This window comes from Clupea harengus, chromosome 3 (genome assembly GCF_900700415.2).
Source record: "Clupea harengus chromosome 3, Ch_v2.0.2, whole genome shotgun sequence".
Taxonomy (NCBI): Eukaryota; Metazoa; Chordata; class Actinopteri; order Clupeiformes; family Clupeidae; genus Clupea; species Clupea harengus.
Window position 1 is genome coordinate 6,046,607 of NC_045154.1, and position 13,747 is coordinate 6,060,353.

Consider the following 13,747-nt stretch of genomic DNA (forward strand, 5'->3'; position numbering starts at 1 on the left):
CTGACAGCGCCGTCGCCAACGACAACGAGGAGGCCCGCCCCCTCTGCTCGCGCTCCCCCTCGCCGTGCCCAGAGAGAGCAGGCGAGAGCAGCAGCCCCCCTCCTCCTCCTCCTCCTCCTCCTCCTCCTCCTCCACCTCCGCCTCCCCCTCCCCCGACTCCTTCCTGCTGATAATATGCACTGCTCTCTCTCGCCTGCTGCTCCACGTCCACATCCAGCAGACCTGCAGAGAGAGAGAGGGAGGGAGAGACAGAGGGAGAGAGGGAGAGAGAGAGAGCCAGAGAGAGCAAGGGTGGGGGAAAGGGGGAGGAGGAAAATATTGGGAGGGAGAAAAAGAGGGGAGAGACGGGAGAGGTAGAGAGAGAGAGAGAGAGAGAGAGAGAGAGATAGAGAGAGACATGGGAGAGGAAGAAGAGTAAAACACAAACCAGTGCAGATGATGTCTTATCAGCTGATGTGTAATAAAATGTGAGCAAAAAAAGGAGGTATGTGAAAATTGCAAGAGAGAAAGATAAGAAAAGGAGGGGAGGAGATAAAGGATGAGAAGGAAGAAGAAGAGAGAGAGAGAGGAGAAGGAGACTGGTGGACTGGTGGAGCTAAGCACAGGAAGGGAGGATGACAGTCATTCATTCTAAAACACAGGGACACAGAGATAGATGGAAACCAGAGATGAATGGATGACTAAAACTGATTTACCAAACTGGCATATCATCACCGCAGAGGAAGAAGAGGAAGAAGAGGAAGTCGAATACATTTACAAAACAACCTCATAATGCAAAAGCAGATAACAACCTGAGGAGGGGGAGAGAGACTGGGTGAAGAGTTCACCCTAATGATAAGCCAGTGACATCCACTCCTCTTCTCTGTTCTCCTCTGTTCTTTTCCTTTCTCCTTCTCTTTATCCCTGCTCTCCTCTCTCCTCTTCTCACCTCCCTCTGCTCCCCTATGCTCTTGTGTGGCCGAGTGGACTGAAAGTAACCCTTCCATGCTCCAGTTATCCCCAGCCCTCCTGTTTGGTGCCTGCCTGCCTGCCGGTATATGTCTGTCTAACTGTATAACTGCTTACCTATATGTGTGTCTGTTTGCTATCCAACCTGTCTACTTGCCTGCTTACCTGTCTTTCTCTGTCTGTCTGTCTCTCTGTCTATATGGCTGTTTGTTTGTCTGTCTATATAAAGGCTGGTCTTGCTTTTTTAATCATCTTACTGTCTGTCTGTCTGCCTACTCTGTCTGTCTGTTTACCTGTGTCTGTCTTCCTCTGTCTGTCTTACTGCCTGCCCAGAGCCTGAACAGGCTGTCTGCAGCACAAGTGATTATCCTGAGTCAGAGGGGTTGGCCAGTACCCTCCCAAACAGAGCCCCTTCCCGCCGCCCTGACTCGCCCTGACTCGCTGTCTTAACCCCTTCAGAGCTGAGACAAAGCAAAGTCCATCGCCATGGGAACCCCCTACAGTCTCATAGGGGAAACCCCCTCCCTTCCAAAATGCTGCTACAAAACCACGCAGACACCTCAACTGCACTGTGTGTTGGACTGTATTCACACAGACAAACGATTTCCTCCTCATTAAAAACTAATTGTGACCCAGTGCAGCCTCACTTGACACAGACACTGGACGTGAGGCACACTGACACACATTGGCCGCCGCCGCTGCTGCTGCTGTTGCAAATCTGATTTGCGCTGAGTGCTTACGACTGTGCTGTAATAGAGGGATTGAACTTGAGTGCAACTCGGGGCCATATGGCCATGGACAGATCTGCCCTTATCTGTGGATGGTCCATTATTTCGCGTACGGTGATGCGTCGCTGCGCAGGTCTGGCCTTAGACGGGCTCTGGCCCCTGGCTGGCCTTTGTTTTGTGCTTGTTTGCGGCCAACGGGATAACCAAGCTGATCCGACGCGAACCCTGACCCCAGCAACGGCAGCTGGCTGCCCATGCTGGCTGCACGGAACCATGCATGATCCTCAGCCAATCAGGTAGTCACAGCAGCTGACATCATAAGTCTGCATGTCTGAAGCTGATTGGGAGTGGCAGAGGGGTCCGCAAGCGGCAGCTTCAGGGAGACTTGGCTTCTTACACACACACACACACTCACAGGCAGACACACACGCATATATAAACACACACTGCACACGCATGCATGCACACACACAATTCACACATACTAAAAAGATTCACACACACTCACACACCCATACAGCATATCGTACACAAGCACACACACACACATGCAGACAGAGAGTTGTTAAAGTGAGGTTGTTGTGGAGTTTGATGTTGGCCGTGTTGTTGGGATTAGTTGTGTGCAGAAATTACAGTCTTCAGGCTAAGGATCAAGGACCTACTTTTCACAGATGGGGCTGGACGGATACTCTTGGTATGGAAGCTGTTTCTCCAGATGACTGGGACATACTGGTGGAGCACACAATAATAACATTATACAGCCATAACACTTAGTCAAAACATGAGCATACAGTATATTTATACATATACTGAGATACAATATTGGACACAAAATACATATATATAACAGTGTGTCTATGTGAGCATGCAATGGATGGATGGATGGAAGAATACAGATAGATAGATAGATAGATAGATAGATAGATAGATAGATACAGATAGATAGAGCAGAGGTCAGTGAGGTGTGGAGTTTACACTGGGGAACAAGCTGATGAACTCTGACCTCGTCAGTGGGGAACTCGTGTTGGACCACTCTGAGCTGTGGCACGTTGGTCCTCAGGGAGGAAGAGAGCTGGGTGTGCTCTTTCACATGCTGGTCCTGCACCAGAAGCACAACATTAACGCACACACACACGCATGCATGCACACTATAACAGGTTTTAACAACATAGTCATAACACTCACATACATTACACAAACAGACAGGGACACACAGACAGACATATAGATATGCACACACACACACACGTAACCACACACACACCAATGTACACACAACACACACACACACACACACACACACACACACATAAATGTACACACTTGACACAGACATGTGTGTGCGCACACACACACACACACACGTACCTGAGTGTGTTCTCTCAGTTTATACAAGACATATAACATCTCACTCATACACTATGCTGACTCATAAATTAGAGCACAAACACTCTCACATACAGGAATGAACACACACTATCTTGTGATGCAACTAGACACACCAGTTTCTGTTGAGCCACAGATAGGTCTTGCAGAACTTCATCAATTACACTTTCCACCAGGGTGACGGTAACTGCCAGTTTCAGTTCGCTAGAGAAAGGAATGGAAAGAGACAGAGAGGAGTTTCAATATGAGTAGAATCCAATAAGCTTTTTTCACAGATTAAGAGGACGCAGCCGTGCACCAAAACAAACCCCATCCGTCTTAATTGTCTACCTGTCATCATTTTAACACAGCCGTGCCAAAAATCAGAACCAGATGTTCAACTGGATTTACTAACACCAACTGAACAACTCCTTGTATTTCCAACTTAACTGACTTGAATAAGGAGTACCTAAATGGTTTTCATTGGTATAAAGCCTATTATGTCAACAATCGCCGTGAATTTGACTTCTGCATTTCCCCATCCCGGATTGTCCTTCCTCCAGGACCCCAGGGCAGCTGGGGACCAAGTGAAGTGAACCGTCCATCTTGGTCAGGGATTGATAGGAGAGTGTGCTGTTGGGGTTCTTGTGGACACTGGGAGAACATGCAAACTCCACACAGAGATACCTAGCCCACCTGAACACTGAAGGTCTGGGGAGGACCTGCCCCCCTAACCAACAGTGGCCCATGCGGGAATCGAACCCATGACGTTCTTGCTGTGAGGCGGCAGTGCAAGGACCTGAGCCACCATGCCATACCTTGCTTCTGAAATATTATTTATTACCAATGGAAAACGACAACCATCATGTGATATCAACGTGATGTCATTCAACACATACCAAACTCTGGGTGTGGTAAAGAAAGCATTATTAGTTTTATATAAAATTATTATTTATTAGTAATTGAGCTTTTACATGTATCTTCAAGGACTGTCAGGCAAATCATCTACATTTAGTTATCAAATATTGAAATGTATTATATGGCAACGACAGTACGAACATTCTGATTGGCTAATGCCTAGTCATGCCACCCGCGTATTGCCCTATTCACCGGTTATTCCGGATCCTTATTGCTCTCTGACGACAAGATCGCTATTTTAATGTATGTCTGTCAGGTAGCATTTTCTTAATTGGCTAGCTCGTTAGCTAGCTAACATGTACTCATATATGCTTGATTTTCGCAAGACAAATACAGTAGGACCAGTAATATCACTCTTAAACCATGCACTAATGTTTCAACATCACAGAATATATATATATACAGATTGTGCCATTCACTCAACAGTGTTAAGTTGAATTAACTTAGCTGGCTTCTTTTGCTTTAACAAGTTTTCATTTTAAGTTAGACTTACTAAAGTGGACTAGATTTAGAGGTGATTGTGCATTTTAAGATAGACTTAAGTTAGACTTACTAAAGTGGACTAGATTTTAGAGGTGATTGATCATTTTAAGTTAAACTTACTAAAGTGGACTAGATTTTAGAGGTGATTGTTCATTTTAAGTTAGACTTACTAAAGTGGACTACATTTTAGAGGTGATTGTGCCATTCACTCAACAGTGTTATGTTGAATTAACTTAGCTGGCTTCTTTTGCTTTAACAAGTTTTAATTTTAAGTTAGACTTACTAAAGTGGACTAGATTTTAAAACCAAACACACAAATGTTAATTAAATTGAATATAAGTACATTTATTTGATTCAGCAACTCACAGAGTTCACTTTTTTGAGTGTACAGGGTGTGGTCAGGGTGCAGGTTTAGTACCCTGTAGGCCCGGGTTCAAGGCCGGTGACTGCTCTCTCTCCCTTCGCTACATATACATTTGACATGTGTACACGCATGCATGTGTTACCTGAGTTTTCTTTTCATGTGTGTCTTGATCTTACGTAATATGGCTGAATAAAATGTGTGACTGAGCTGACTGACGGCGTGTGTGTGTGTGTATGACGTGTGACGTGCATGTTACCTGAGCTTGTTTTTGATGTGTCTCTCGGCCTCGTGCAGCGTGCTCTCGATGAAGTGGGCCGCCTGCCGGGACTTCTTGGCCACGCTGTCGGCCAGACGCTCGCTCACGCAGGTCCGCTGCACCACGCGAGGGCAGAACGACTGCGCACACTGCAGCAGCTCCTGCGCCAGCTCCTGAAAAGCACAAGAGCGTGAGAGCCGGGCCAGGCACTACAGGTGGAGACATGGGGGGTTAGGACCGTATGGGGTGGCTAAGACTGATGAGACCAGTGCCTCTGACTACAAAAAAATACAAAGAAGAAGAAGAGAGAGAGAGAGAGAGAGAGAGACAGAGAGAGAGAGAGAGAGAGAGAGAGAGAGAGAGAGAGAGAAGAGAAAAAGAATGTTTGCTGACATTGAAAAGCAGCTTCATCCCACAACAAGAGAACATAAAAAAGGGCTGATGTATGTGCACACACAGACTCAAAGTTTTCAAATGACCTGGATCTCCTCAGAGATTTCATTGGTGAGCGTTCTAGCAGTGTCGTGTAGAACCTGTTGCAGCATCACACCATTAGAGGGCGACCTTCCCAACTCATAGAGTGAAGGCAGGAGCTGTGCAGGTAGAGAAGAAAGAGTGGTGTTAAATCATCATAGGGCTCTGAATCACCACGACACACTTCACCAGTTTTCTAATTAAAGTGGGATTAAGGCAGAGAAGTAAGTGATCCTTCACAGAGGACGCGATCACTTGCCGTTATGGAGGTCTTGGCGTTGTGCAACACTTCTTCAGCAGCTAGAATATCCCCCTGTACTTCCTGAATGTTGCAGGAGGTGAGAGGCTGAACACTCTGTTTAAGCTTCATGCAGAGGCCCTGCACAAGCTGGAAACACACACACACATAGACACACACGAAAGAAGGTGGAAATAGTAAGAAAAGGAATTATACTTTAGCACACCTGTATGTACGCTCATACTTAATCACACTCACACACTTAAAGCCAACCCTATTACACAGTCAAGAACATGTAAATGTACCCATAGATGAAAACTCACACAGACATGGATTCGCAGCTGTGGAAACCTGGATCACACACACAGACACACACACACACACACACATGCTGTATACACACATTATACCTGTTCAGACTGAGTAGTCTGCAGACCCTGCTGAAGGTCCAGCATGTGCTCTGGAGTTCCTGTCTGTTGCTGGCCATTTCTCAGGAGGTACTTCAGGATCTAAACACACACACACACACACACCATTTAACTCATGACCTCGTATGAACTCATATACATTACAGACATACACGCTGGCTGAGGGCCCCTGTCATGACTCACACGCTGCAGGGCATCCTCTGTTTTCTCAGGGCTGCTGCGATAGGACTGACACACGTCACTGATGGGCAGAGACATGTGCTGCAGTGTGGAGTTCCTGTGGAAGCACACGCACACACACACACACACACACACACCAGAAGCCATGATATAATAATAATTAAGACCTTTGTCAGGTTTTTAATGGCACACACGACAAACTGGAACACACACGTGCATATATGGAGGCGACACAGGACACACACACACGCAGGTAGGCCTGAGGTCGCGGTGAATTTATTTTCTGCTTTTTCCCATCCTGGACCGTCCTTCCTCAAGGACCCCCCAGGAGCAGTGGGCAGCTTGTAGCGACCGGGGACCAAGTGAAGTGAACTGTCCATCTTTGGTCAGGGATGGACATGTGTTCTGTTATTTTGCATGTTTTTTCTGTTGGGGTCCTTAGTGGAGGAAACCCCTTGTGAACACGGGGAGAACATGCAAACTCCACACAGAAAGGCCCGGGAGATAGCCCACCTGAGCACTGTGCACTCTGGGGAGGACTTGCCCCCCAGAGCCAACAGCACCCCATGCGGGAATCGAACCCATGACCTTCTTGCTGTGAGGCGGCTGTGCAAGCTGTGCAAGCAACTGAGCCACCGTGCCCAGCCCACACAACCCTTGCTGTGAGGCGGTAGTGCAAGCTGTGCAAGCAACTGAGCCACCGTGCCCAGCCCACACAACCCACACAAAACAAGGGCATACACAGTAACAGATTTGCATACAGGGATGCACTTGAACACACAAACCACAAACACTCACCACGCGGAAATAAACAAATATATTTATTGAAATATACGCAAAAACATTACCATCTAGAGGTGCTCGATGCTTGTTTATGGGCCATTCTACCAAATTGGTGCAAAGTCAGGTTGGAAATATTTTGAAAATTTGTATGTTTTATTCCCAAAACTTTGTCCGTATATATATTGTACCATATCTAGTAAATATAGTATACATATCTAGTAAATGAACCGTCAATTTTTATATTGTATTTTCAGAATGTGTTGGAATGTTTTCCCTCTCCCAAAAATTGTCACTACCGAAACATAGTAAAAAACTATAGGAAAAACGTATTATTATTAACCTGTTCAGATTGTGTTTCCTTCCCTTCTCTGAAGAGTATTTTTACAAATATTTCTTGAAGGTTTTCACAATGAAATCAATAAAAATGAATTTTTTACCAAATTTTAAAGTTCAATTTATACAATTCATCAAAATCTAAGTGCAATATTCCTTTGTAAAATGCAAAATACTGATCATATTGATTCCAGAGTTGATGATTGATGAAATTGAACATACATTAAACCAATCAGTATCATAACATTTTAGTTGATAACTCAATATACTTTATTTTTTACAAAACATCCAGTGTTTCGGTAGTGACTGCACTGTTTCGGTAGTGACAGCACTGTTTCGGTAGTGACCACAGTATTTTGTTTGCAAGGTTGTATCATATTTCCTCAACCTTATTGCTTAATCTTAACTCATACCATGCTTTTGGTTGGGAATATTAAAAACAAATGTTTTGTGCTTTTGCTGTCTTTTCCTCCATGATTTTCTGACCTTCTTTTTCTCCCTGTTGGATAAATCACTGATACATTTCAACTTTCCTTCTTCCTTTCGTTTCTTATTTCTTTCTCTTTCCTTCCTTAAATATTCTTGGTGTTTCACTGGGTCATCCCTCACTCTTTGTCGGTATTCTCTCAGCCTCTCTGCTCCACTTTTTCCTTTTGGCATTTTGGTGTCTTATGATTCTTTCTCTCCTGAACAATTTCAGATAGAAATCAGCATTATCTACATCTTTACCATTTAGTCCCCATAACACATTTATTTCAAAATGATGGGATTGAACTACTTACCATTCCATTTGGTCACTACCGAAACGATCATGTCACTACCGAAACTTTTGAGCATAAATAAATAATTCTAGCAAGCACATGGCTAGCAAACAAATCTTTGAAGAGGTGTACACACAAACAAACATAATACTTTACATAAAACCCCAAAAAGTTTACTTAATTGAAGAAAAAAAGGTGTTCGGTAGTGTCAATTCTTAAGGTTACACACTGATTTTCAGACTTTGGAACACATTTATATCAAAAGTATGGGATCTAGCTACTTACCATTCAGCCATGAGGGACAGGGATGCAGTATCACTGCCTGGTTATAAATGCAGAGGTGTGGCTAAAAAACAGGCTCAGCCAACGGACTAAAACTCCTGTGTTTCGGTAGTGACATGAAAACTATGGACATGATTTTTTGAGTATAGTTTTTTTTTTTTTTTAATTAAACCCACAATAAATCAAAATCTTCCAAGTTCTGTTTAAACTTAATCGTAAAGATCTTTGAAATTACATAATTGAAAAAAATCTAAAAAGTGTTATTTACAGACATTGAAATTTAGATGCCAGGGTTAGGGACAGCTACTTCCCAATAGAAAGTACCCTATAAATGATGATTTTGTATATATTTAGCTTATCCCTATCTCAATTAATGTCTTGGGTTTAAATAGACCATAACATATTCTTAGTAAATATCTATGTCTGAATACTTAATTGTTTTGTAAATAGTTTTTATTGTTGTGGGACCACACTTTGCACCAATTCGGTAGAATGGCCCTTATATGAACATACACATACACAAACGTAAACACACACACAGACCTCACAAATTAGTGTCAAAAATGAAGAATGACAGCTTTCCACGAAACTCACTTCTCTAATGCATTGGCCACGTCCTGGTAACCCTTGGCTGTCACGTTGTTTCTATCCCACACAAGAGTCCTGGGACAGTGAAAGAGAAAGACGAGGGACAGAAAACAAGACAGAGGGGAGGAGAAAGAGAAAGAAAGAAGCTGAAACAATCTTCCTGAGCTTCACAATAGAAGTGTCAGTCATACATGGCACTTAAAGGTACAGTCCGTGATTTTGATTCTGCAAATTGCTCTTTACGGTACTCTAGCTGTCCGTTGCTCCAAAAAAAAGTACACAGTTCTCAGACTGAGCCATACGCTATTCCAGCCAATCAACAAGTTGCTTCAGGCGTATGGAAGGGAGCGGTGTAATTTGATTGGATGTTGAGCTCAAATATCAAAATCGCGGACCGTACCTTCAACAGAGACGGAGCACTTACTTGAGCTTGGTGTTGATCATCAAGGCCTTGGCCAGCACCTTGGCCCCAGTGTCTCCAATGAGGTTCCCGCTGATGTCGATCTTGGACAGGTTTGCGTTGCTGGCGAGGCTGTTGATGAGGATGGTGGTGCCCGTCTTCAGCTTGGAGTCACACACCGACAGAGACTCCAGGGGCTGGGGGGACGGGGACAGAGGGAGACAGGTAAGGACTATGACAGGCTCCTGCAGAAGGGATCGGAGCCTGAACCACACCTGATAGGGACCTGTCTCAGAATGCACTAGGACCCTGGCCACCAAAGGCATTATGTCTTTTTAAGCAGCGTATGCAGTGGTTTGCCAGTGAAATGGTAATAAAGTCATTATTTTAACAGCATAAAATTGTGACTTACACTGAATTGTTAATTTGATGCAGGGGTACCCCCCCACACACACACACACACACACACACACACACACACACACCACCACAACCATCTCTGAAGTCTATTCGCAATACATGGTAAATACACTGATAACATTTTACACACTTTTGCCAGTCCTGAGAGGACATCAGCATCAGATGAAATTAAGACTGACACCTGTAGAAAACTCAGATTCAGGAAGAGAGAGGACTGACTTATGTACAGCAAAAGAGAAGATACAGAAAGTGAGAGGGAAGGAGGGAATTGAAGAACAGAAGGAATAGAAGATATGGAGAAAGAAACAGAGCAAAGATGATGGGCGAAGATGAAGTAAGAGAGATGAAGGAAGGAAAGGAAGGAAAAGGGAGGGAGAAAAGGATGATGAATGACATAAAAGAGAGAAGAAAAGAAGAGAGATGAAGAAAGAGAGAAGAAAGATAGAGAAAGAGAGAAGGAAAGAAAGTGAGCGTCGAGACACTCCTGCTCTTCGTAGAGCTTGTGTATAATTACACAGGCAGATCTCATCTCTGAGGAGTTTCAGGATAATTAACTCCTTTTGCCAGGAAGAGACATCCCATGAGGACTCTCCTATCTGCAGAACACACACACACACACACACACACACACACCCACACACACTCACACTCCCACACACACCCACACACAGTCTGTTATGTGAACAGTCTATAAAACACAATAGTAACATAGAGCCAGGCGGCAAACCAAACAAGAGTAATTGACCTTTTGACCTACAAAGCATGCAAGAAGCCTCAGTCCTGCTCATCATGGATCCCCACACTAATCCAACACATACCACATTGGCTCCACAACTTTTACACCCTTTCATTCAGCAGACATCTTTATGCAGCATGGCATGGAGTAATATCAGGTATCATGCATGCTCAAACACATGATTTTGACATTACTAGCACACATTTTTTTACAGGCTGTGTCCGCAGGGCCATTGCTGTCACACTGAAAGATGCAACACTGTGTGGAAAACAGACCAGTTCAAGGGGGTAAGAGTCCCCACCAAGATCTGATGGACGGTCGGCTAGCTACTCACGCATTCCTCCTCCTGGACGAGCTGGACGATGCGGTGGAGGACATCCGTAAGAACTCTGGGAAGAGGACATCACCGTTCAGACCGTTCAGAAAATAAAGGCAGAAGTGGATGGGGTCAAGTGAAAAGGTGTATTACTGTTGGATTCAGTGAGTGGTCCGATCTGAGCTGCTGGCTGATTGGTGGAGGCTTACCTGGACTTCATGGCGAAGTTTCCTCCCAGTGAGAGGTGGCGGATGGAGTGGCTGCGTCCGATCGCCAGCACCAAGGTGACCATGTCATTCTCAAACCCTGGAGGGAGGCAGCAGAGAGGGAGAGAGAGAGCAAGAGAGAGAGAGAGAGAGAGGGAGGAGACTTAGATTATCTGGTCATAGACTGAGAGATTATAGCCATTTTACATCCATCTCCAGTTTCTATGAACCAGCCGAGGCTCATTTGAATTTATTGAATCGTTAAATGCATTTATTCAAAGTGATTTCCATAACAGACTAGGTAATACCGTATATATATGCTCTTGGGAATCAAACCCACCCTAGTACTCACCCAAGACAAGACAAGTGACAGAAACACCAAGAACCTTGTACAACTTTAACTTTTTACAGAAACTACAAGGAACTTTTTCTTTTCCTTTCCAAGCAGGATGTAGAAGCTTTGTATTTCCTAATGCTGCTGCAGCTTTGTATTCCCTAATGCTGCCCTTCTCTCTGCAGTCTCCCATACCTGAGGGAACCTGATGGCCTTGGTTAGTCACCGTGTGTTCTCCCAGATTATGTAGCCCCTTGCTTTTGTCTTGTCTGCTGACTTCACATTGGCTCTAATGTAATCTGTTCTCAGTCTATGACTTCATTAAGGTCTGGTATGACAGGAGCCAAGCCCCATTCTTGCTGCAGGTGTCTAGCACTTCCTGTTTCAGCACTGGGCCCTCAGACAGTTCAGGCCTGTTTCAGCACTTCCTGTTTCAGCACTGGGGCCTCAGGCAGTTCAGGCCTGTTTCAGCACTGGGCCCTCAGACAGTTTAGGCCTGTTTCAGCACTTCCTGTTTCAGCTCTGGGGCCTCAGGCAGTTCAGGTCTGTTTTAGTGCAGCTTGTGTGAGCAGGAGGAAACACACACAAAAGTGCTTCTGCTGACACTGAAGTGCCAGTTTCATTTATCAGACTGACCTAGATGTCTCACTTTTGTTTGTTCTAACCTAGCCTTGATCTTTGGCATCTTTCTCTCTATCCTTCATTCACACTCACTCTGTAGATTTCACAGTTTCCTCTCTCTGCATGCATCTACTGCTCTTTCTCAATCTCTATCTCCTGGTTTCTCTCCAGCTGTGACTCTATCTCTGGGTCTTTCTTCACGTGTCTCGACTGCTCCCTTTCTATATGTTTCTCTCCTCTCTCCATGGATCTCCACTGCTCCCTCTGCCTCCCTCACCTTCTCTCTCTCTCTTTATCTTTCTCTCTGTCACTCCATTCTCAGTGGCCATGTTTTTATAAATCTGTTTTTTTAATGCCTGAAGGCTTCTGCATGTTGAAAGGAAAGAAGGTCTGGAGGAACCTCTCTTCTATAGACCCCTTGCACGCCAGCTCTCACTATCTAATAGTCTGAAGAGATTTTTTTTCCAGGCTGGGAGTGTGAGACTGAGATGTGTTTAACGGGCCTGCTGGCAGGTGCTTGACTAGAGAGTCTCACACTAGTAGCAAAGTGCATCAGTCTTTCATCGGCCAGGACAGCTGCCAAAATCTTGGATGCTTCCAGCTCCTCTCTCACCACAGGACTACTCGCCACTGTCCACGAAGTCTCGTCTCTGAGAAAGTGGGTGTAGGTGGATTTTCCAGAACACATTATAACACCTATTGTTGCTTTCTCTAAGGGGTTAACCAAGTAGATTTTTCCCTGTGTCAGATGTGTGTCCAGTCAGTTTCCAATCAACTTAAGGGGCTGGCGGGATCCAAATGCAAAGTGCATATTTCGGAGGGCGATGATGTGCGGGCGTGCAGGGTATTTTTAATAAGGCACCGCTCCCTAAGAGATGCAGTGAGCTACAGAGGAGGGTGGCACACTGTGTAACTCAGTGGTGGCTAAGTGTAATGGGGAAGTTTCACAGGAATGGCTGAATGTTAGTGCACCTGGGTGGTTTATTTACAAAGCTATTCATTCAAACTATTAATAGTAAATCACCACATACATAACCACAGGGAATCCACACTGGCCAATTTCCTAACAGGTCTTGGTAAGTTATCTGTTATTTAAATCGCATAAGTCCAGGATGGAAGGATCAAATGCAAACATTGTTTAACTGTTGAAGCATTTGGCTTATGGTGGAGCATGCTTTTTACAAGCTAATGGACAATGTCCCAGCCTTTGAAAAAGTATGGTGTGTGCTTTGGTGCCGGATGATTGTAGATGAGGGATTGATGTTTGAGGTCTAAGGGGCAGAAGAGAAATTCCCTTGGCATGAGGAAAAGATCCAGTGAAGAACCTGCAAAATTCCATCTGCGCTGACCTTGCACACAGCAAACAACAGACGCCAGCAGGTCTAGTCTAGTATTAACTAGAGCGAGAAAATAATAGTCTGTCTGATTAACTGTATCAGACATTTAGTTATCCTTTCCTCAACTCAAACATTATGAGTATGCATTCTCTCTCTCTCTCTCTCTCTCTCTCTCTCTCTCTCTCTCTCTCTCTCTCTCTCTCTCTCTCTCTCTCTGTATGTCCCATTGCTCTCTTTTTTCTCGTTCT

General features: G+C 44.6%; 1 protein-coding gene across 1 annotated transcript in view; it reads right to left on the minus strand.

The window, feature by feature from the left end:
• Positions 1–13,747, minus strand: part of carmil2 (capping protein regulator and myosin 1 linker 2) — a 46,390-nt gene that overhangs the window by 19,195 nt on the left and 13,448 nt on the right. The window contains exons 19-31 of the mRNA XM_031564378.1: positions 11,211–11,307; positions 11,020–11,074; positions 9,554–9,726; positions 9,136–9,204; positions 6,386–6,479; positions 6,185–6,283; positions 5,796–5,924; positions 5,542–5,655; positions 5,063–5,235; positions 3,179–3,266; positions 2,680–2,775; positions 2,339–2,405; positions 1–222 (exon numbers count right to left, since the gene is read on the minus strand). The exon at positions 1–222 is cut by the window's left edge and continues 236 nt beyond it. Coding sequence (XP_031420238.1) covers positions 1–222; positions 2,339–2,405; positions 2,680–2,775; positions 3,179–3,266; positions 5,063–5,235; positions 5,542–5,655; positions 5,796–5,924; positions 6,185–6,283; positions 6,386–6,479; positions 9,136–9,204; positions 9,554–9,726; positions 11,020–11,074; positions 11,211–11,307 — 1,476 coding nt within the window. The remainder of the gene's footprint in view (positions 223–2,338; positions 2,406–2,679; positions 2,776–3,178; positions 3,267–5,062; positions 5,236–5,541; positions 5,656–5,795; positions 5,925–6,184; positions 6,284–6,385; positions 6,480–9,135; positions 9,205–9,553; positions 9,727–11,019; positions 11,075–11,210; positions 11,308–13,747) is intronic.